The 25,484-nt window shown below is 36.4% G+C and overlaps 1 protein-coding gene across 1 annotated transcript in view; it reads left to right on the forward strand.

Moving 5' to 3' along the window:
• ENDOD1 (endonuclease domain containing 1) overlaps positions 1-20,394 on the forward strand; it is a 36,334-nt gene extending 15,940 nt beyond the window's left edge. Inside the window, exon 2 of the mRNA XM_074216491.1 lies at positions 10,681-20,394. Within this exon, the coding sequence (XP_074072592.1) occupies positions 10,681-11,880 (1,200 nt within the window). The 3' untranslated portion in view covers positions 11,881-20,394. The remainder of the gene's footprint in view (positions 1-10,680) is intronic.
• The last annotated feature ends 5,090 nt before the right edge of the window (positions 20,395-25,484 follow it).

Genomic DNA, 25,484 nt, shown 5'->3' on the forward strand with positions numbered 1-25,484 from the left:
AGTTTACCCCCCAGGAAAATGTGAATTTGAGGGCAGACACTCTCAGTTTGTATCACCACTGCAATGACTTTCCCTTATACCTTGGACAATACCTTTGCTTGTTAAAAATGCTTCAGAAATGCTTGTTCTATTGAAATAAATGATGACTACAAAATACAATGGGAGAATGGAGAGATTATTGCAGTGAATAAAACTAAATGGCAAATGAAAATGATAGCTAGTATGGAAAGTAACCTGCTGTGAATAAGAAGAAAGAAAACCAAAGCACTAGAAAGGATGTAATTTGAGAACCTAATGAAGTCCTATATATGTTTGGAAAGAATTGGTTCTTTTTACTAGGATTTACTAAAAAAACAAACCTCAAATCCTAAAGTTTTTAAAAATAAAAGTTGCTAAAATAAGTCTTTTTGATATAGGTCAGTTTACTTAGCTAATAGTAACATCTCAAATTTTCAGAGTGCTCTACTTTCAAAAGTTTTTCAACAACCTAGTTATATGCATTATAAATACCTTTTATACACATGTGTTTTATATATGAATTTATATGTGTATACTCATATATAATATTATCTATGATTTATTTATACATATTCTAAATTATATGTTTAAATATATGAATATAGAATATGAATATATTATGGTTATATATTATACATATAAGATACATATATAAAGTCCAGCATAAGACTTAAAATCACAGGTCCTCCTCTCTACCTTTTCTCCTCCAAACTGTGTAATCTCAATTTTTTAGCCTTTCTTCAGATTTTGCTCAAAATAATCTCAGATAGATGAAGGGGGGGGGCTTGAGATAGTTCTGGATGTTGCAGTCAGTACTACCAACCTCACAAAGCCATTGTGAGGATCATGGTGAGTTTAATTTAAAATAACTAACATTTATATAGTGCTTATTTATGCACAGGCTCTGTGCTGAGAGCTTTATAAATATCATCTCATCTGATCCTCACAACAACCCTGGCAAGAAGAGACTATTGCTATCCCCATTTTAGAGATGAGGAATCTGAGTTCAAGTTCTTTTTTTTAAGTGATTGTAAGTGATTTAGCTGATTTAAATGATTGTCCACTTTCACACAGCATATAATTATCTGAGGCTGAATTTGAATCTGAGGATGAATTATGGTTATATATTATACATTTGATCCTCTGCCACTATAGTGCATTTTCACCCCATTTTTAGACTTTTTGCTTGGTTCACTCCTAATAGTCAGACATATAGTTCCAAGCACAAATTTCTCACACATTTACTTTGTTCTAAATTCTCATTCTAATTCAATCTTTTGTTTCATTGAACAAGTTCTTATTAAGTGAATTTCAGTATAAAGCACTGATCTAGACAGTGGATGAGTTACAAAGTTTAAGCAAGACATGATATGTGCACTCATGGAATCTTTAGACGGCTACCTTCTTTTTTTGTTGTTTTTTTGCAAGGCAAGGTCACACAGCTATGTAATTATTAAATGTCTGAGGCTGTATTTGAACTCCTGACTCCAGGGCCGGTGCTCTATCCACGGTGTCACCTAGCTGCCCCTAGACATCTGTCTTTAATATATATACTATATGGTAAGTTCATTAGAGAGTCACAAAGCAAAGTATTATAAGAAGTCTTGGGGTAATATTATTTTTGATAGGGCATCAGAGAAGGTGTTATATGAGTTAATGTTTAAAGGAAAGTTTAAAATGTTATAGGTAGGGGCAGCTAGGTGGTGCAATGGATAAAGCACCGGCCCTGGAGTCAGGAGTACCTGAGTTCAAATCCAGCCACAGACATTTAGTAATTACCTAGCTGTGTGGCCTTGGGCAAGCCACTTAAGCCCATTGCCTTGCAAAAATTTTTTAAAAATGTTATTGGTAAAAAGAGGAAAGGAAAGTTTTCCAGACACAAATAATAGAGTTATCAAAAGCATGGAGGAGGGAAAGTATATGACATTGTCAGGAATAGGGGAGTAGAGTGAAGTTTATTTAGAGAAGGGTTCATGGAGAGATGGGAGGAGATTAATAAGAGTAATAAGAGATAAAGATGGAAAGTTAGAAAGAGCCACAAAAATTTTTGAGCAGAATAATGATATAATCAGGGTATATTAGAGTCCCTGCAAGCCTTTGTAGAGAGTTGATAGTTAAATTTTCAGTGTGAGCATTCCCATCTGGGAAATTGGCAAATACTAAATTAGGACTTGATTTACTCCTTTGCTGATTGTCAAGAATTAAGAAAGTATAGGTTATCTTACCTTGTTGCTTATCCTCTCATGGTGACTTATGTCCTCAATGCAGCTTCTAACTGCCTCTACTTTCCCCTCTCCCTTAGCTTCTACTAATCACACAATATTTAAATAAACATTTTTGTCCTTAAAATTAAAAAAAGTGATAGATTTTGTTATTGGTTTGTTTCTGAGTCATTTCAGTTGTATCTGACTTTTCATAATCCCAGTTGTGTATCTTGGCAAAGATACAGAAATGACTTGCCATTTCCTTCTTCATTTCATTTTACAGATGACAAAACTAAGGCAAACAGGGTTAAATGATTTATTTGGCCAGGGTCATAGTCAGTAAATGACTGAAGCTGGATTTGAACCCAGAAAGAAGAATCTTTCTAACTCCAGACCCAGTACTCTATCTCCTACACCACCTAGCTACCCTGGGAAAATGATAAAGAAAATGTTAGTTGTTTTAAAAAAATAACTGGTTGTTAAATATTTACCATTATACTACTGGATATAACTAGATGCAGTCAAGTCAACAAGCATTTATCAAGCACTAATTATGTGCCAGACATTGTCCTAAGTTGAGGGGACAGACATAAACAAAAAAATGTTCTTACCCTCAAGGAGCTTATCTTCCAGTGAGAGAGGATAATATATTAAAAGGAGTTGAAAAAATTTGGGTTTGGAGAGAAAACACTGAAAAAGGGGCAAAGGTCTGAAGAATGAAGGATATCTGGTCTATGGTTTCCCCCAAATGGAAGTTTTAGGAGGAATTCAACAATGAGTGAAGGAGGCTACAGGGGTTGGAGAAAGCAGCTTAATTATGGTAGCAGAGTATAGCAGTCTGGTACCTTTTTTCAAAATGGAAGTTCTGTAATAACTTATCAATGGACCCAGGGAGAAGGCTGCTGAAGTATGATTGCAAAATTTAGAGAATGAAATATAAGAAAAATTATTTTGGGAATAATATGAATGATGATTTGTATGTATGTGAAAGGGAGGGGGAAGAAGGGAACAAAGAGCAGAGACAGGAAGACTCATTAAAAATTGCAATAGTTTAGATGGATGATAATCAAGTTTACTGCAGGATCATAGTTATAGGAATAGAGAAGAGGGGATGGGTCTGAAATTTGCTGAAAAAGTGAAATTGGAAGAACTTGGTTACTGATTGGATATGAGAAGTAAGAGAGAGGAAGAATTTAAAGACACATACAAGGTTACAAATGTTTGCTGTTATGACAGCAGGAAGTTTATGACTTGACTTTCAAGAGAATGATTTAACTGAGGCAGAGCTCACTTTGGAGTCTAGTGGCAAGACATAGATCAAGATGACTGGTAATGGCCTTGGATGTGGTGGGATACCATAACTTTTTTAAGCTTGGTGTTGTTGATGTTCATGAAGATGATGTTCTTGAAAAGGAACTGTGACATCAGGAGGGCATAGTTTTGACTTGCAAGTAAATTGGATTTAAACTGGATAAATTTGGATTTATATCCAAATTGTTTTCAAATGTGAGAGGTATGGTGAGTAGTGGTACAAAAGACAGAAATAGTGGTCAGAAGATGGAGCAAGTTTTGGGAAAAGATAACAAGCTCTGTTTGAGTTATGCTGCATTTGAGTTATGGTAAAATAATCAGATAATACCCTCTTGGGAGTTTGGACTTGTGGTTTTAGAGGGAAAGAATTAGACCAGAGGCATTGATTTGGCATTAGTCTTTGGGATGAGTTAGATTTCCAAGGGAAAGAGTATGAAGAGAAGACCTTCTGTAAAGGTCAGACCTCTGAAGAATAACCTACAATAATGGTCGAGGAAGAGGATGAATGACTCTGAGAAAGAGTGGACAAGAATGATATCAAATTGCCTGGGCAGTTGGTTGGGGGATGGGTCAGAGTACATTTGTGTTTTTCACCAAAGCAGAGTAGCCTTGGAGACTAAACAGTAGCTTGGTTTCATTTGAAAAAATGGCAGGTATAGCCCAGAGACCTATGGGAATGTGAAATCATCTCTTACCTCCTAGCCACATTTCTTCCTCTGGGGAACTATGTTGTCAGTGGATGACAATAAATGCAATAATTAGATGATTAAGTAGTCTCTATTGAGAGTCTAGAAAAATACATCTATACTTCATATTTCAAAGCTTTAATAAAGGGGAAAATCCAAGTTTTTGTAATAAAATATTTTAATGATATTCACAATAATAACATGTTACATAAAGGAACTTGATCATTTCTTGGAAACAAGTCAGTTTTTGATATTCATTCATTTCTTCAGCAAGTATCTATTAAGAGTTTATTTCATTCCAAATACTATAGATCTTTCTCCTGTCATCAGCTAATTTTTATCTCAAAAAAAGGTATCAAAATGTATCTGGTTATTGGAAGGAGTAAATATACACATGGACAAAGGAATCTCAACTAATGTAAGTCTTATTTATACCCATAGTATGAATGATGAAATAGGAGCAAAGAGCGATTAAGCTTAGTGGCTACATAATACAATTGATAGAGTTCTAGACCTGAAGTCAACAAGGACTAGTCAGACCTTAAATTTCTATATGAATGCTATCATCCTTATCAATTGTCATTATTATACCGTTATATATCATATTTTATATTGTTGCTTACTGGTCACATTGTTGATTATGGTCACAAATCCAGCTGTCCTGCCAGAAGTCCACACCCTTTAATTATGCTGCCTCCCATGTATATATAGGGTGAAGAGTTATTCAATTCATTACAATATTGTGCTTCTTCTCAGTTCTTCTACTAAATAAAAGAGGGTTTTATTTCAATACACAAATAAAAGATGCTAGATGTCCAAAATAGCAACTATTATTTTAATGATAAAAGTGAAATTGGATATTTTTTATAATTAATTAATTTATTTATTATTAAAGATATTATTTGAGTTTTACAATTTCCCCCAATCTTACTTCCCTCTCCCACCCCCCCACATAAAGCAATCTGTCAGAAATTAGATATTTTTAAAAATTGTATTTTCATTCTGAAGTTGAAGCTTCCAAAAAGAATACTTCCATATATACATTTAAAACTATCAAAAAAACTACCAAAAGTTTTAAATGAAATAGTGACTCTGCACTTCCTACCACTTGCTTTTTTAAGAGTTTATAATATATTTTAGACATTGTTTCAAAACTTTCTAGCTTTTCTATGCGTTTTTTCTGAACATCCTTATATTCTCTTCTGTTATAAAAAATGTTTTAATGGCCCTCTTGTTTTACATAAATATTACTTAATCCTCCTGGACCCTCCCCCCTTTCAATTAAAAACTAAGGGAAACAGAAAAGTCATTTAAATAAATAAGCTTAGTCAAGTAAAACAAATTCACACAGTAGTCATGTCCATAAACATGTCTCTTTCTGCATCTTATGCTCATTAGATATTTAGTCAGTCAATTAGCAATTATTAACTGCATACTATGTGCTGTGCAATATGGTAAGCATCATTATTTGCAACTTAAAGACTTCTGGCCTTGAAGCTCAGTTGGCCCTCAGTTCTTCCTCAAGGTACTGACCACATGGCTATTATTATCATTAAGGAGCTCAAGTTTTTGTTTCCATGGTGCTCATCACCCAACTTATCTAGGAATTGAGACAATATTCTTTCATTTTATTTGTTCCTTTTTTTCCAACACAATGTTTCTTCCAAGTATCACTCCTTCCTTCCCAAAAAAGTTATCCCACATAACAACTAATATCTTTTAAAGAAAAAGGGGAAAAATCAGCATAATGAATACATCAAAAAAGTCTGAAAATATGTACATTATACATTTGTGAGCCTCTCACCTCAGCAAAGGAGTGTGGTGGGAGTGCCTTCCCATATCTCTTCTTTCAAACTGTGCTTATTCTTTATAATTTCATAGATGAGGCAATATTTTACAAAAGAAATGGAATTTTTTGCTCTCCTCAATGACAGTCAAGTTACATAGCAAGTTACATACATGGAGCTAGAGAACTTCCAAGAAAGTGCTTGTCTGGAGTCTTAGACAAGGGATGAAGCTAATATAGAAATGTCATCTTATGGCTCCCTCTGCAGTACGTTCTCTTTTTTCTTTTTTTTTTTTTTAATTTAAGGCAATGGGGTTATATGACTTGCCCTAGGTCATAAAGCTAGGCAATTATTAAGTGTCTGAGACTGGATTTGAACTCGGGTCCTCCTGACTCCAGGGCCAGAGCTCTAGCCACTGCACTACTTAGCTGCCCCCTGCAGTACATTTTTCAATAAACTTTATAGTTGATGTGGTGCTTGACTCTCTTCACCCACTCTGCCCTCAAGAAAAATCCTGATATGTCACTATGTATCTTTTCCTTTACCCTCCTACACTGGCTCCTGTACTGTAGTTATATGTGAATATGAATAAGTAAAGTTCTTGTCTTCCTCTTACTTATAGACAATTTTGGATAAAAAAAGATATATATATATATATATATATATATATATATATATATATATATATATATGCAGATAGGTGGCACAGTGAATAGAACATTGACCCTGGAGTCAAGAGGACCTGAGTTCTAATGCGATCTCAGACACTTAAAAATTACCTACCTATGTGACCTTGGGGAAGTCACTTAACCCCACTGCCTTGCAAAAACAAAAAATATAAAATAAAAAAAGAAGATGTATATATATATATATATATATATATATATATATATATATGAAAAGTTAACTAATAATATCCTGTCCTAATGAGACTACTGAAAGCAAGAGTGGGGGCACAAAGAAGAATGCTTAATGCAGAGAAAGGGGAGTAGAACAAACATTTGTCAATAATTCCTCCAAATCTCCAGTGCCCTCCATTCCCACCCTAAGTTGACCACTTGAAAACAAGACCATCCAAATCCATTCTCTTTTTTTAATGTTATTTTCTTTTCCTAATATATCCCTCTCTAGCCAATTAGTGCTCCCTTGCAACAAAGATTTTTTTTAAAATTCAGGAAAACGATATCAGACAGTATATGGAGTATATTCCATAATCTTAGAATCCAGCAGATATTTGTCACTAGCTAGCTGTGTGACCTTGGGCAAGTCACTTAATTCTGATTGCTGGCCATCCCAGTTGTTCTGATCACATCTGATCACTGGAACCAGCTCTGGAGAAGAAAGTGAGGCTAGTGACTTAGTACAGCACCCCTTCCCTCAAATCCAATCCATGTGCTTGTCATGGCATCACCTCCCTGATGTCACAATATTCTTTGAGAATGAAGAACAAATGAGAGTATTTTCTCAATTTCTCTAATGCCAAACTTGGTCATTATAGTTGTATGATGTTCAATTTCACTTTTTTTGTTTGTTCCATTTAACTATTTTTTGTTTATATTATTTTCCTTCTGCCTACTATATCAAGAATGTATCTTCTTTTGCTTCTCATATATTTTTATATTCATCATTTCTTATGGTGCAGTAATATATTACATCTATAAGCCTCATTTTTTTGCCATTCCTCAATCATTGGGGACCTGTTTTTTTTTTTGCTGCCACTGAAAACACAGTTATGAGTGGTCTGTAAATACTAGTCATTAAAAAAAATCATCAAGAAATTAAGCCCAAATAGAAAATACAGTTACGTTTCAGTTTTACCCTGGTTTGGATATTTTAAATGTGCTTAAGTGCCTGAGAATAAACACTAAACTGAATGCCCTCTCCTCAGTTTGATTTAAATGCCTTGATTAGAGCTATACATTGTTTGCCCACACCACAACACATAAAATTTTACTACAAACATATGCTTTGAATTATAGCCAACCATTGGAAGGTTTCTGTTGATTGTTTGAATTGTAGTTCTAATTTTTATGAGTGTGTTGAGATCAACTTTTCTTGTTTTCATTCTAATGTTTAGTTATTTCAATCTTATTGGAAAATTTGCCCCAAAGGAGCCATGAAATATGTAGGACATGGAAGATTAAAAACAAGTTCAAGGTTCTGGAGGGATCTTTTTTTTCTTTGTAAGATTTCCAGTTGACAGAATTGTGGGTTGTTTGGACTGATGTGGGGATATAGTTAAAAAGAGAGTTAAGCCCTTGCAAACCTTTACCTTTAACTTGTGAAGTGATATTTCATATTTTGATGACTCTGTGTGTTAGATTCTGACTCAGTGAAGGAGTGGGAAGGGTTGGGATGAGTAGTAACAGACAGGGAATTCCAGTTTACAGAGATTTTGTAAATCCTAAAAATGTATCTGCTCTGACTCATACCTACATGAATACTTTCAAGCATATGCTCACACGAACCCTTAAAAACACATCTATTTGGTATTTAAAGCCCTTCATTGTCTGCCTTGAATCTATCTTTCGTAGTTTATTTCACATTACTTACTCACTTCAAACCCACTGATCTTCAGCTAAACTTGTCTACATATACAGCATACCATCTTCTGCCTCTGTTTTTTTTTTCCTCTCTAGCAAAGAATTTTGCACATAGTACAAACAAATGTAAATTGAATTAAATTGGAAATAGCTTATTCTTGATGAAGTTAAATTGGACTTTGGACTTAGTTTCTAGGAAATCCCTCAGAAAGTTCTCCCAACATCAATAATACCAAGAGTAATTACCTTTGCTATGATAGGACAGATGATATCATATGTATAAAATTATTTTGAGACTGTGCCAGCCTACAGACTGTAAAGGTGGAAAGCATGCTCTATGGTACAGATTAGATCCTATTATTTTGATGGATGTTCTAATGGTTACTTAGGCAATTTTTCAGGACATTTTCTTGAGATGAGTTCAGTAATTCCTCACATTACCATTCATGATCACCATTTGGGTCATATAGTTAAATAAAGGACAGACTTCATTGTAACTTTTACCTTTCTAACTGTATTTGTTTTTTGTTTGGATCTGTGATTTCATCCATGTGAGAAACTCCCTACTAAATATACTCCTTCCACCAATGCAGATTAGTAACTATTCTGTAATTTATATTATTATAGAGTTGGGGGGGAAGGCAACTGGTCTGTTAAGGGATTTCCTATAAGAATGTATGTCAGAGATGGAAAGCAAAATAAGTCATCCTTTTTCTGAGGCCAGCTTTATGTATACTGTGTCCAGTTACCTTTCTCTAACTGGATCCTTTGGGATTATAATCAATAGCATGATAGTATCATAGATTTTGATTCCAAAATACCAGGCTAAATTGAATATACAAATGGGATAAACAATCCTTTCCTCAATATTAGTTACTATTATAATTTCTGAAATTGCAGGACATTTAAAATGTCCAATCTATAATGAGCACATTAAAGTCTTTCATTATAACCCCTATCAAAATAAACATATTTGTGCCTGGAATGTCCTCTCCCCCTCAATTTCTTGTTGAATTTATAACTATCCTTTAAAGCACAGTTGAAATAACATTTCCTTCACAAAATTGGGTGACTGATCCCCAATTCATGATGACCTTCCCTCTCATAATTAAGGGCAACCTGTATTCTATTCTGGTATAATATATATTGGAGTTGTCGTAGTTTTTTTTTTTTATTGCAAGGCAATGGGATTAAGTAACTTGCCCAAGGTCACACAGCTAAGAGTTATCTATGTTTATGGATTATGCTTTTACTAAGTTATAAGCCAAATGTGAGCAAGGAAACAACAGTTTAAGTATTTTTTTCTTTTTGTTTTTTTAATCTCCTGATGTCCCGGGGGGAACAACCCCCCCCCCCCAAATGCTTGTATCAGATATTCAGTGTTAGGGAGAATATATTTCCATGTTAGTCTTATCCAAAAATATATGTCATTCTGCAGAGTCTATCATTTCTCTGTTACGAGGTAGATAACATTATTCATCGTCATCCTTCTGAAATCATGGTCAGTCATTGAATTACTTGGAGTTCTTTAGTCTTTCAAAATGTATTTTTGTAGTGGTACTGTCCTAGTTTATCAAACATCCTCTTGGTTTTGTCTTCTTTACTCTGAATAAGTTCATACAAGCCTTTCCATGTTTCTCTGAACATCTCCATCCATATGCATTATCAGCAATATTTTATGATGATTAACTATGAATGATTTAGCTGTTCTCAGAAAAACAATGATCCAAGACAATTCCAAAAGACTCATGTTGGAAAATGCTATCCACACCCAGGTTTTGGGGGGAGGGGTGGTCCGAATTCAAGTTTCACAACATGACAATAGGGAAATGTGTTTTACATGATTGCACACACACATAAAAAGAAACTTTCACCATCATTTCCTGCAGTACAATATTATTCAATATTATTCAATTACATTCATATACCATAACTTATTGTCATCTCCTAATTGATGGGCACTTCCAACTATACTTTTTTTCAACCTTGTACTTTCCCTGTTGTCTAATATCAGTGCTCAGCACACAGTAGATACTTTATACCCATTGAAAAAATATTTTCCTTTTTTTTTCAGGGACAGTTTTATGGGCTTTTGATTTAAATAAATATAATATTCTCTCTTATCTTTCAGATAGATGATCCTAACAGCAATTTTGGAGAAATGATGAATGAAGCAGATGCATTTAATTCTGTAAACAATCTTGGAAGCAAACAAGCCCTAAGCACTGACTACCTGGATTCTGATTACCGAAAAGGACAATTATACCTTAGCTCCCTTAACGGTGATGATTTCCAGATGGCAACAAACACCCTCACAAATGCTGCACCCATGACTCAATCATTCAAGGAAAGGTGGCACATGAATGTGAATAGCCTAATGAATCTTGCCTTGGTCCCATACTGTGGGAATGGGGATAACCTATATGTCATTGCAGGAGCAGTGCCCTCAGACCACAGAGTTAAGAACAAAGTGTCTGTCCCTGACTTTGTTTGGTTGGCTGCTTGCTGTGCTGCTCCTGGAGGATGGGCTATGGGATTCATTAAGCATATGAGGGATGGGGATATCATAGAAGATGTGATGATGAAGGATCTTGAAAAGATGCTTCCATCTGGGACTCAACTGTTTCAAAACAATTGTGGAGAAGCAGACCAAGACACAGAGAAAATGAAAAAAATATTAGAAATGGTTAATCATGTACAGGATGAAGAGAGAATGGTCCAGGCTAAGTCAAGTTCTAGTCAGTTATCCAGTACTAGGAACAAACGATCTGCTCAGTCATTGCCACAGGAAGTCAATGAGAGCAGCTTGCTCAGAACAATTAGCAGCATTATTGCTACCCCTTTTGTCAAGCTTTTCCAATTAATATACTACATCATGGTTGGAATCCTGAAAAATGTTCTCTATTGCTTGTGGTATATTATCAAGCAATTTATAGGTATTCTGGAAAATGGAATCCAGAGTTTGTGTTCAGCAACAGTGTCATACATCATGGCCATTGGGGAAGAACTGGTGAGCATTCCCTGGAAAGTGGTCAAGGTCATTGTCAAAATCATCAGGGCTCTTCTACGCATCCTCTGCTGCCTGCTAAAAACCATCTGCCGAATTCTGAGCATCCCCATCAGAGTCTTTGTTGACATTGTCAGTTTCCCCATGTACACAGTTTGTGCCATCCCAACTGTCCTTAAAGACATTGCTGTGGGCGTGGGGGGTGTGCTCTGTCTCCTCCTGGACACTGCCTTTGGCACTGTTGGCAACTTCTTTCATGTGTTTTTTAGTATCTTTAAACGGATTGGCTTTAAGGTATCTTATGATAACTCTGGGGAGTTGTAGAAAGAAAAATGGACCAGGTGAATCCAGCCATTGGGATTTTGATTTTTTTGTAAGGGAGGGTTCAGAGCGATTCCTCTTTTCAACATGTGGCTTCCTGCTCTTAATTCACATTAAGGCATTTTGAGCACTGATAATACTACAAATTCACTTAGAGGTTAAGGGAAAACTGCCTGTGATTGCAAAGAAATGACAGTATGATTTAGATTTTCCTTCTAGAAAAGAGTCAAGGGCTGAAAATTGAGGGTTAACTAATCTCTTATTACTCTACAGTCTAGTTTGGTCAGTTGGTTAGCTTCTTCTAAGCCAAAAACAGTTTTAGTTCTTCCCTATTAACAGAGCAGGGAAAGGCAGTTGCCTACAACCCAAAAGATGTGTGTTTGTTGGTGATAGTTGAGAGTTAGGGAAAGTAAAATGTTCAACCAAAGTGTTTTCTGAAAACTGAGAAAAGGAAATTTGTTCTTCTGTTTGATATTTGATTCTTCTCATCTAATCTAATTGAACCTTATAAGGTAGGGTAAAAAAGTCTATCATTGATGTTTTTAGCTGATTCTTGAATCTTCTTCCAACCTCATGGTTGGAATGGAGCAACATAACAGCACCCAACCCAAGGGGCTGAAAGCTTCATGACCTTGGATTAGAGGATTGCTGCAACCCAAGAAGCTCTGATGGACTTTCAAAACCCCACAAAGCTTTTAATTCTTCTCAGTTGAACATCACTACAATAAACCCCACTGATAATAAATGTTTTTGCAAAATATGATCTAATGAAGTGGGAAAGTGAGTCCAGAATTTTCTTGGCACTCAGCAAGTAGAAAATTCCTCTCCGTAGCAAATACATAGAAAGGTTGAGAGCTCAGGGTCAAAGTTTTGTTTGCTCTTATGTAGCATTATTGATCTTATGGAATCTTTTACCAAGCCAAGAAACTGACACCAACTTGAGTCACTTGAAAATCTCAAGCTGAGTGACCCTTTTCCCCCATCATCAGCTAATAGGGTAATGACCAAATTAATCAGGGCTTCTGTACAAGTCAATTTAATGAACACATTTGTATCAAGGCAAACAATAAAAATGAAGCATTTTTTAAAAAGAATTATTTTGCTTGGGGAGGGAGCTCTCACTCAGAAGAATTCAATGTATTTTCAGAGTTAGCATAATAATAGGGAAAACTTCTATAAAACTTCTCAAGAAACTAGATCCTGGATTAAGAAATGTCTCCTTGGAAAATAATTTTTCATGAGCTGGTTTAAGACTCTTATAATATACCCTTTGGATCACATCTACTAGGAAATTATAGTTTTTTCACAATCATAGGTCATACTAGTAAACATCCCTATTTTCCTACCTCTTAACGACACATTCATTAGCCTAAAACCTTGAGGAAGCAAACTACCTTCTTCAAGATTTACTCTGTTTCTGACATTGTATCATTGCCTATGGCAAGGACTGAAAAATTCAGAGGAAGAGCTATGAATTGGGAGGAAGCTGGGTATGAAATCCTGACATCAGTGGCATTTGCCCTTTGCTTTCTGTCATCAGAAAGTAGAATTCATAAATTAAGAGGCAGGAAGGAAACATTTTAACTGGGCATTTAGAGGTTAGTCATTTGCATCGGGATGGTGGCTGGAAAATATGTTAGTGTAACAAAAGTAGAGGAACTGAAAAAAGATCATGGCTTTGCATTGCATTTAAAGAAAACTGCAATCAGTAAGGCACTATCATGATAAATCCATAATATGAGAGCAGGAACACAGCTCTGGACTGGCTAGAGAATGGAAAATATGGTCCATATTTAGATTTTTCATTAATTTAAAAATATGCAACCACTTGCTTCCATTCATGAAAGTATATGTGGCCAGATAAAACTTTCATTGGCAAAATGGTATAGTGGAAGGAGTGTTGACCCTGAAGTTAGAGGACCTGGGTTCAAATCCTGGGTAAGTTATTCAGTCTCTCTGACCCTCCTTTTCCTCATCTATAAAATGAAAGGATGGACTAATTGATTTCTAAGTTACCATCTGGTTCAGGTCTATGATCCTATGAACTACGGGAATGATTAGGGCACAGAAAATGGTGATACTTTATATTGATGAAGCTGATTCATTTAGGTAGATTTAGGGAGAGGAGACAATATATAATCATTGAATTTTAGAGTTGAAAGGAACATTTTCATATTTTAGATGAGGAGACTGACACCCACAGAAGATAAATGGCATGACTAAGATTACACAGTTGGTTAGTGGTAGTCTCGATAAGGAATCTGAGGATCTTGTCTTCTTTCCCCTCCATCAGACTTATTCCAGTGCTCACTCTTGGATTAGGCAAAAGGAATAGGCAACTTGACCCCATCTACCTGCAGTACCATGACTAACCCAACTGTGGTGTTTGGACCTGACCCCCCTTCCAAACATGTCTAGTAACTAAATAATAATTTATTAAACTCTTTGAGCTTTCAATGAATCATGCATACCTTGGCCTTCCTAGGAAACTGGAGAAGGAAGCACAGTGCCTCCTATAATCTGTACTGAGCATGTCTACTGTGATTGACAATCCTCTCTGTATGCTAAGACTAGGTTATTCTTGTCATGAAGCCCTGACAAGGGATCACATTGGGGAATAGTACAAACAGACCCATTTTGTTTGAATTTTGATTGAAGGAGGACCCTGGGATTGTAAATCTTATTTCTCTCTTGAGGATTTTGTTGTTGCTCTTTCATCTTCATTGTAGCTTTGTGAAAGGGTTTGTCTATATGTGATTTTGTTTTGTTTTATTTGATTATTTTTTGAGGAGTGGGGGGAAGAGTTCAAATTTGTTATTCCTTCAGTATATGAGACATCTGGTATAGAAACTTACTACAAATATACAGCTGGATATCTGTAACACAGATAGCTTTAAAAATTTAAATGACAACCCAAATCACATAACTCGTACTATTGTAAATGTCAGAGGCAAGACTTGGACCTAGGTCTTCTTGAAACCAAGTTGGCTGGTTCTCACAGTCCTGATGAGGAAGAGCTATATTCAATTTGGACATTATCTAGACCCTTTGTTCTTCCTTTTCCCTAATCCCACCCAATTTTTGCTTAGCTCATTCTCTGGGTGGCATTTTCACCTGACCAGGGACTGGGAAACTGAAGAAAAAGTCAGAGGAAGGAGGAGACACAATGTTTAACTAGTGACAATTTTTTTTGAATTTTCAGCTCAAGTACAGGATTCCCCCTGAGAACTTAATAAGCACATAGTTGCTGATCAACTGCAACTTGTTAGCAAGTCTGGTGACAGCTTTCCTGGAGAAGGTAGTCACTAATTCAAATGAAGTTTAGGAATTATTGGTCATTTTTATCTAACTCTGTTCTCTTTATTCTTTATTAACTCAAACAAAAGCACTGATTCCCAAACATACTTTCCATTTATTTTTCTTAGAAATGAGAGCATTTGATAAGAAAATATAATGGTTCTACTCCATGGGGCAAGCATGAGAATCACTTTTTAAGGACATTTCTCTGGCTAAGCCTTTTCAGAAACAGTATTTGTGATATGTTTTATGTGTGTGTGAGAGTCCTTCATAGAGACTGTCCTGCATCAACAACAAAGCTGATATTCATCTTTTCTAAAATTACTAAAATCTCCATTGACTGAGAGGAGAAAGCACAGTCACTAAAAGAAATTGGACTTCTCTGGGGCTCTGCATCTCAGATTTTTTTCTTTGCAAAAGAGAGTTAAGGGCAGGAAATCCTGGCTGCCTCCCCAGCACCAGCTGGGACTGTGTCTCATTGTGTCTTGTTCTGTATTTGGCAGCTGCTGGGATACAATAAATATTACAAAGCAACAATTTGCTGTTGACCATTTTAATAATACCCATTACAATGTAGATCTCCTACTAAACACATTCCCAAGTTTTTCAGTTCCCTTTCAGACAGGCTCTTCACATGTATATATTGACTGTTAAACAACAAGCTCATTCAAATTAACAACAACAACATCTAAAAACAATCATTTGAATGCTGAAAAACTCCCCAAACTTGTTCTTTTCTATTAAACAGAAAGCCTGAAACAAATTTGCAAAGCTAACATGACAAGCAACAGCTTGGGTTTTCTCTGTTCTTATTTGTCCTTGAATATGGTATAATATTGACTTCCTTGCTCCTAACTGCATAGTAAATAATAAGGATTTTTAAAATGAGATTAATTTTTGTTAATTATCAAACACTAAAGGGCAGCAGTGACAACTAAATCTGTACTGAACAGAAATCTTGTGGAGCTCAACTCAGACAATTGTACTAAGAAGAATGCTGGCTTTGGGATCAAAAGGACCTCAGTTTAAATCTTCTTGTTTAATCATTTCAGTTTTCTTCATGGGGTTGGCAAAGATACAGAAATGGTTTGCCATTTTCTTCTCTGGCTCATTTTACTATTATACCCCCTCATCTTAATACAAATTATATGCATGTGATAACATCATTTACCTGAAGTCCAGGTCTTTTTTTGAGAAGGACAACATCAGATGAGGATAAACAAAGTTAAGGGACTTCCCCAGGGGTCTCACAGCAAGTGTCTGAATCAGGATTTGAACTCAGGTCTTCCTAACTCCAGACTCAGCAATAAATCTATCCCACTGCACACCTAACTGCCCAAATCTAGCTTTTGGAAAAACCAATTATGACTCTGCTTTAACCTTTCTCTGAGCCCCAGTTTCTACAACTGTAAAATGAGAATAATAAAAGCATTTGCTTTATAGGGTTGTTGTGAGGATAAAATGAGACAGGATATATAATGTACTGCATAAATGCTGCTATTGTCATTAACCCAACTTCCATCATTTAAAGAGGAGGAAACAAGAAGGGAAGTGAAATGATTAACTTGTCACACAGGTGGTAAGGAACAGAGCTGCCAGTTGAACCTAATGTTCCTTCCACTATTCTAGGCTAATCATATAGCAAGTTTAATCAAAATCAGTGAATACATATCAAAAGTCAGTGGAGGGGGGGGAAGCTGGGTGGCACTGTGGATAGAACACTGATCCTGGAGTCAGGAGGACCTGAGGTCAAATTTGGCCTCAGACACTTTATTACTTACTTGTGTGATCTTGGGAGCATCACTTTACGTTACTGCCTTGCAAAAAAACAAATAAAAAAAAAGTCAAGGTGGAAAAACCAAGCACATATGAGGCCAACCAAGGCAGGGTTATAGATATTATCTTGGTATATTTCAAATCATGATGCAGCAGATTCAGCAGATCTGGTGTGAATTTCTCCATTCTCCTTTTTATGTTTGAATATGACATTCAAAACCATATTCTGGAACAACTAGTGATATAATGTCAGCAAATTACCCAACTCCTTTGAGTCTGTGTCTTCAACCTCAAAATTGGATTGATGATATTATGACTATGAGATTGGATTTCTATGAAGAAAAATTCTTGAATCAATATTATTGTTACTATCATTGTTATTCTATATGGTTTAATGAAATGCCTGCACAGATTCATTAATCCCACTAGGCCGATTCACTAGTATGGACCATTATACAGGACAAACATTTCTGTACCTCCAGAGCTTTGGGTGACCAAGACTGATCTTGTTTTTAAATTATTCCTGAAGCTTGAGCATCTCATTTCATGGGACCAAGGCTACAGTCATAATTGTGTTGTAACAAGAACAATTGCTTACACTGCATATCACCCTGTTGTCTCCTCTTACTAGAATGTAAGCTCCTTGAGGGCAGAGACTATTTTTTTGGTATTTGTTCCCTTAGTGTTTAGCACCTTCTTCAGCACATAGTAAGTGCTTAAATAAATACATTTCCATCCATTAAATCACTCTGCAAATACAGTATTTACATTATTTCACTACATTCTCAAATGTTGTAAGGTAAGGAGTACAAGTATTATCTCCATTTTACAGATGAGAAAACTGAGGCTCTGAAAGATCATGATTTGCCCTAAGCTACAAAGTTAATAATCCAAGATCTGAAAATTTATTGGATTATTGACTTTTCAATTTAGAGCAAAACTTATTTTCTACAAATATTTGTGGCAGCTTTGAAACCAACTAGGTATTACTGTAATCATCATCATCATCATTATCATTCTTGTTATCATTATCAACTCCTTGATATATAAGATTATATGACCATGAGGTTAGGTGGTGCAGTGGATAGAAGGTTGGATCTGGAGTGAGAAAGACTCATCTTGCTGAGTTCAAATGGAGCCTCGGACACTTAATAGATGCATGACCCGGGGCAAGTCACTTCACCTGTTTGCTTCAAGTTCATCTTCTAATATAATGAGGTGGTGAAGGAAATGCCAAAGCACTGCAGTATCTTTGTCAAGAAAACCTCAATAAGGATCACAGAGAGAGAGAACAAAATAAAAAAGACTCAACAACAAAAAAACCCCTGCATTTGGAGAAATTGGTCCATGATGTAATTTCTTTGAGGCAGTATGGCATAGCAGATAGAGAACTGGCCTTAGAGCTAAGAATTGTGTTAAAATCCCAACTCTGACACATTATGACTATGCGACCCTGGGGTGAGTGATCTTGCTTTTCAGTGCTCTAGCCATCTCTGTAAGATCTTTGAGTTGTGTAGAAAGTTCCTCACCTGGGATGTCCTTACTGAAATGACAGAGGATAAGTGACTTGCCCAGTGTCACACAGCTAGTAAACGTCTGAAGCCAGGTTTGGACTCAAAGAGGAGTCTTCCTGACTTCAGATCCAGTATTCTATCCACTGTACCACCTAGCTGCCCATGTACAGAGTAGATGCTCAAAAATGGAGGCATCAGCTGTTGGTAGGACCTGGAAATACCTCTTGAATATCATAGGACTTGAACAGACTCTTGAGAGCAAACAAAGAAGAGGTGGAAGTAAGAAAGTAATTTCCACACTTGCCTCAGGTGCATTAATTTTCCTCCCAAATGGATTAATTGCCTCATTGAGTTACTGGAATGTCTAGGCATTAAAAAGAGAGAGAAGACAAATGTGACACAGGTGAATAACCAGTTGAGTAAGAATTTGGTGCCAGCAAATGAAAAGTCCCATGTGTGCTTCTGAGACAACACAGATAAAATGCTTATCTTTCCTGGCATCCTAGAGATTGAACCTGGCAAAGACTCTTCTTTCTGTGAGAGTGATAGAGAAAAAGGAGACACTAACTATGGAATTACTCTCCCAGTAACTAGACATATATGAATTTCTCCACTTTATATAATACTTGGGTTATTTTTTTTTTAGGATTTTGCAAGGCAAACGGGGTTAAGTGGCTTGCCCAAGGCTACACAGCTAGGTAATTATTAAGTGTCTGAGGCCGGATTTGAACTCAAATACTCCTGACTCCAGTGCCAGTGCTCTATCCACTGTGCCACCTAGCCAACCCGCTACTTGGGTTATTTTTATGAGCCATTCATAAAAACAAACAAACCCTTCCAAATGTGTAGAATCATTAGATTTAGAGCTGGAAGGCACCCAACACCCTATTTTGTAAGTGAGTTCGAAAAAAGGAAGCAAGGGGCAATTAGGTGACTTGGTGGATAGAGTACTGGACCTGAAGTCAGGAAGATCTGAGTTCAAATCTCAAACACTTAGGATTTAGCTGTGCAACCTTGGGCAAGTCACTTAATCCATTGCCTTGCAAAATTTTTTTTTTTAAAAAGGAAACAACTCATGTTTTAGGAATGTAAGTGTGGTTTATAGGTCCTTAAGTTCAATCACCTCATTATACTGATGAAGAAACTAAGGCCCAGAGACTTGTGACTTATCCAGAGTCACATAGCTATTAAGTTTTTTAATCAGGATTTGAACCCAGGTCTTCCTGACTGTAGGGTCAGTGTTCTCTTTTTTTGTTTGTTTTTGTAAGACAATGGGGTTAAGTGACTTGCCCAAGGTCAGACAGCTGGGTAATTATTAACTGTCTGAGGTCAGATATGAACTCAGGTTCTCTTGACTCCAGGGCCAGTGTTCACTGTGGTACCTAGCTGTACCGGGCCAATGTTCTCTCTGCCATACCAAATTGCCTCTCAGGTTCCATAGATATTACATATCAGGCAATTTTGTGGAGAGAGAGGCACCAGAGATGCCAAGTCACCAGACTTGAGATATGAAGAAAATGAGAAATGTGAAGTGTGGTGGTAAGTAGAGAGAGCAGATTCCAGGCCCAGGGGACAGGCTATGTGAAAGCACAGAGATACACAGAATATTGTATAAGAAAATCAAAATGGCCAAATTAGCCAGAGTGCAGAGTACATTTATTGTTCAGTCATTCAGTTGTGTGTGTGTGTGTGTGTGTGTGTGTGTGTGTGTGTGTGTGTGTGTGTCTTTTTTGGTAAGGCAATGGGGTTAAATGACTTACCCAAGATTGTACAACTTTAAGTAATTATTAAGTGTCTGAGGCTGGATTTGAACTCAGGTCATCCTAACTGCAGGGCTGGTGCTCTATCCACTGTGCCACCTAGCTGCCCATGTTTAACTCTTAATGACTCTATACACTATGTGGTTTTCTTGGCAAAGATACTGGAATGGTTTGTCATTTTCTTTCCTAATAATATAAGTGATAAAGCCATGATAAAGCATGACTGAATTCAGGTCATGAAGGAATCTAAGTTTAAAACTAAACCTTAAAGATCTTTGTGAATTAAACTTGTTATAATTATAAGAATTATTGTTATTATGGGAATAGTTATAATTAAGGGTCAATAGATGATCGTCTTGTAATGAGTTCTAAGAAAAAGCAACCAATCAGAGGGGAGGGATCCAAAGATGAGCAATCTAATGTGGACCTAAGATTTTGAAGGAAGAGAAAGGATAGAGAAGATTCCATAGACTAAAATTTTGGGGGGGAAGTCAGTCCTAGAGGAATGAGTAACTCTCAAGAATGAGATCTGAAAAACAGAAACAGATCCATTGAAGAAACAAGGGGAAAGCTATCAGAGAGATTGGTGCTGAAGTACAGGGAACTCAATGATTATATTAGATTTTTAAAATATGTAGAAGATGGAAACAAGGATAGATTTGGGAAAATGAACACAAAAAAGTGGCATGGTCTTATAATAGCATCAAATAGTATCAAAAAATTTTCAGAATTAGTAGACTAAGAATATATCACAAAGATAACAGAAAAAAATTTTTAGGCATATTGGAAAAAAGAGAAAACAAATAATGGAAGACCCTTGGAATGAATTGATTTGAGAAAGCAAAAAATTCTCTTGTTAGAAATCTCCAAATGTTACTTGTTGGAGGGTTACTTGTTGGAGATTCCTCTATAGAAAATTTGGACTAAATGCCCTCTTAGATTCCTTCCATCCCTGAAATGTTGTTACTGGATGACATTCCAGGTTTCTTCCATTTCTCACTTTCTATCACTGTAATTCTATGACTTTCTAGTAAACTCTCCAGTTTCATTCAAATTGGAGAGAATTTTGCCTGGTTGTGTTAACTTGTTTCTCCTCAGAAACAGTTAGGAAACCACTTTTACTCCAAGCTCCTAGAACATCTTGAGCAATAGTAATAAATGGAACACTCCAATAAAAGGATTATTGATTTAGCTTTCTGTAGGGCAGGTTCTATAAGCATTAAATAAGTTTAAATGTGGTAGGAAGAAGCACCTACCTCAGAGTGTTTTCCTTTACCAATCTCTTACTGATACCTGGAATTTTAATTTAAGTTCTTCCTTTTGGTTAGAAAAATCAGTGCCTATAAAAGTGTGACTTTTATTACTTACAGGTACCTTGGGCAGGAAGGTTGTAGATATTTGTAATAGTTCTAGCCACAGCATCTGCTGCTTTCCCTACAGCATATAAAAACAAACTAGGTCTCTGGGTTGAGGTCTTTAAACTGGTCCTCCACTGTGATTATAGAACTAAGAGTATTGACAGGAAAGAACAAGAGAGGCAAACGAAGTATTCTAGTAGCAATAACAGCCCTAGAAGACTTGTTCCCTGAACAGTTTTCTGTAAATATTTGTGTTCCTCTTGGTTTCATGTGTGTTTAGAAAAGTCTTATTCATTTGGATATACTGAGGTCTCATGCACAGAATACAGCAAAGTGACCAGAGTTACAAGATCAACAACAGCTTTATTGTTGGAAACAGCTTCTGAGACTTTCTTCTCCTGTATGCCTATTTCTGAGGTCACAGGACTTGGAAACCAAAGGAGCTGAAATTTCAGTGAAACTGAATGATGAGAGAAGGGCTTGAGAACCTGGGAGGTGATGATGGACTGATGAGGCTTAGCTCAGGGAAACTGAATAGAGAACTGAATGTCCAAGCCCAAGGAAAGGTTTACTAAGTGAAATCTGGGGGAAGGGGTTGAGGCAACAAGTCAGGGGCCTATGAACACTAAAAGGGTAGCCTTGAAAAAATGCTTTGGTGCAAAAAGGGCCAAAAAAAATTTCTTTGCTTCAATAGAGTACTAGGATAATGAAAGAGTGATCTTAGCTCAAACTTGTAGAAATAGGTTGAACTTAAAAGAGAAAGCATCAAAGGTCAGAACTTAGGGAGGCCTACAAACTGGAGAGGAAATACAGACAAGGGATTTAATGCTTTTTAAAACTATGGCAAATAATTAAGAACATGGAACTTGTTATGTGAGATATCTCAGTTGTATTCATACCCTCACATTCATTTGCCTCATGACAAAATGTTGATGGTACATCTGAACCAACTAGAATTTTTCCAACAATATGGCAAATCAGGTTAACCATCCAGGTCCCTGGTGTAGGGAGGCCCAAATTGACATAGGTAATATACTATACTCAGGTTTCAGGAAAACTGTAATGTAGAAAGAGATGGTACTACAAGATGAAGTTTTAAAAATGATAATGCCTTAAATTTGTAGAATACTTTATGGTTTAAAAAGTTCTTTGATTCAATTGTTACAATAACTTGAGAAGGTAGGATAGAGTGAATTTTATCATATTACAGGTAAGGAAACTGATTTACCTTAGGTCACAGCAGTTAGTAGTAGCAATATCTTGTTTAGATCTTTTTTCCATTATATCACACTTCTTTTGCAAGAGGCTGAGGTTAAAACTCATGTACACACACACACACACACATGCACTCGTGTGCTCAATCACCAACACATATACACTCAATTATAATCCATAAGTCAAATAATTTCCAAGACACATAGCTTTTTTTGTTTTTAATCAATGCAGTGACAAAATCTTTCATCTTTAAAGTTAAGAGACAGCTAACATGAACCAAAATTGTATGCTAATAATTTTCCTTATGCTTGGAAAGTTTCCTTCTCTTCATCAACACAGTTTTTTTCCCTTAATCATCCCCTAAAGGTCATCCTAGATGGCACATGTTCCTTGAATGTAATTTTGATCCCATATGCTCTGGTTGTGAGGTGGGATATCTAGAAGATCTCATCAGCTTAGAAATGAGTATCAAGATAGCAGGTATTTAGTTGTGTGTTGGCATTTGGGGTAGTTCAGTTCAAGTACTCCTTCACAAGCCCCTTCCTTATTACCTCAGCAGTTAGTTTCTACCAGTTTCTTTAAGGCAAGATATCTAAATTTTTATGCCCAGAGCTCAGCACAGAGATCCTGCAGTGGTCATGGATTGATTGAACTCTAATTCCTAGGCAGACTGGCAAAGTCAAGGTAGGGTCAACCCTGAAAGAACAAGAATATTATCAAGAGAAGGTCTAAAAGAAAGTCCAAGGGAAAATTATTCAGGGACCCAGTTATACCTGGGGTTCATGGCAGGTAGAGGCTAAAAATGATGGTCAAAAAAATAGCTATTCATTGGGAGGCATCAGGGGCATGTCATTACCTACAATGGCCAATTAATTAGGTCTCAAGCTTATTTAAGAGGCATAGTGGGAAGACATGAATTTGGAGATGGAGAATCTAGGTTCAAATCCTTATGCTGATACTATCTTGGCCAAGTCACTGAACCTCTGGGGACCTCAGTTTCTGAACTATTGGATGAGACATTAGATTAGATGGCCTCTAAGGTCCAGCTCTAAATCTATGACTTTATCATTCTAAAATCCAGTAGGAAATAGTCCTCATATTGCCTCAAGAAGAGCCTAGTGGTAGAAACTAGTTCCAGCATATAGTGATAGAAGAAGTCCATGTGATTGGATTGTTGTAGAGAGCCATAGTAAAGCTCAGTAGTGCGAAAGGAAATCAACTGGACATGTATTAGAAGACTGGAAGCTCGGGGGATTTCAGTGGTCCAGAGCAGGATCTAATAAATAGGAAAAGTGGGAACAAGTGATTTGAGAGAAGTGAGTCTGCGGTGTTACTTAGCTCCATTTAAGTTGGAGCTTGCAGCTTCATGGATGCTCATGGATTTTTTTTGGTCCGGTCAACAAATATTTATAAAGCAAAGCAAAAAAAGTCCTTTTCTCAAGGAGCGCCCAATCTAATGAGGGAGACAATATGCAAGCTATGTACAAATATGTTGACTATAGGATAAATGGGAGATTGTTAGAAGAAGGAAGGCTCTTTCTTTCAAGAGGATGGAGAAAGGATTTTAGCTGAAGATAAGTCTTTAGCAGAGCCTTGAAGGAAACCAAGAAAAAGAAATGATGAGGGAGAGAATTCCAGGCATGGAAAACAGTCATTGAAAATACTTCAAGTCAGGAAGTAGAGTGCTTGTTCAAAGAACAAGGAAGATTTCAGAATCCATGAAGGGGGATAAGATAAAAGAAGACTGCAGAAGAAGGAAGGAGTAAAATTATGAAGGGGATTGAATGCTAAGCAGAAGCTTTTCTATTTGATACTGCAGGTAATAGGGAACTACTGGAATTTATTGAAAAGGAGGTGACAAGGTAAAAGCTTTACTTTAGAAAGACCATTTTAACAACAAAGTAAAAGACTAGAAGAGGGAAAGATTTGTAGCAAGGAGACTAACCAGTAGGGAATAGAAATAGTGAGGTGATAAGGGTCTGTATCATGTGACTGATAATGTTGAGAGGAGGGGGTCTATAAAAGAGATGAAAGTAGAAATGACAAGATATGGCAATTAATTTAATATGGGAGGGGGAGAATGAGAAAGAATGAAAAATTGATGACACCTTGATTGCAAGCCTGGGTAACTGGGAGGATGGTGGTGCTGTCAACAATAATAGGAAAGTTGGGAAGAGGAAAGCTTTTGATGGGGGTAGGGAATGGGAAGGGTAGAATAATAAGTTGTTTTGGATATGCTGAGTTTAATATGCCTATGGGACATACAATTCAAGATTTCCAGTGAATAGTTTGAAATGTGAAACTGGATGTTATGGCTGAATAAACAGATTTGAAAATCATTACCATAGAGTTGAGAACTGAATCCATGACATTCAAAGGAGCTGATTTCACTATGGGAAATAGTACAGAGGAGGACAGAGCCCTGGAAGATACTAATCTTTAGTGGGTATGACCTGGATGAAGGTCAAGGAAAGGAAATTGAGGAGGATCAATCAGTTAGGAAAGAAGAAAATTAGGCTAGAATAAATTACAAGGATATCTAGAGAGAATAAAGTATGAAGGAAAAGATGGTGATTAATAGTTTCAAAGGTTACAGAAAGATCAAGAAGAATTAGGAATGAAAAAAGTTCATTAGATTTAGTAATTATGAAATTGTAATTTTGGAGGAGAGCAATTTCATTTGAATG

The sequence above is a fragment of the Macrotis lagotis genome, chromosome 1 (genome assembly GCF_037893015.1).
Source record: "Macrotis lagotis isolate mMagLag1 chromosome 1, bilby.v1.9.chrom.fasta, whole genome shotgun sequence".
Taxonomy (NCBI): Eukaryota; Metazoa; Chordata; class Mammalia; order Peramelemorphia; family Peramelidae; genus Macrotis; species Macrotis lagotis.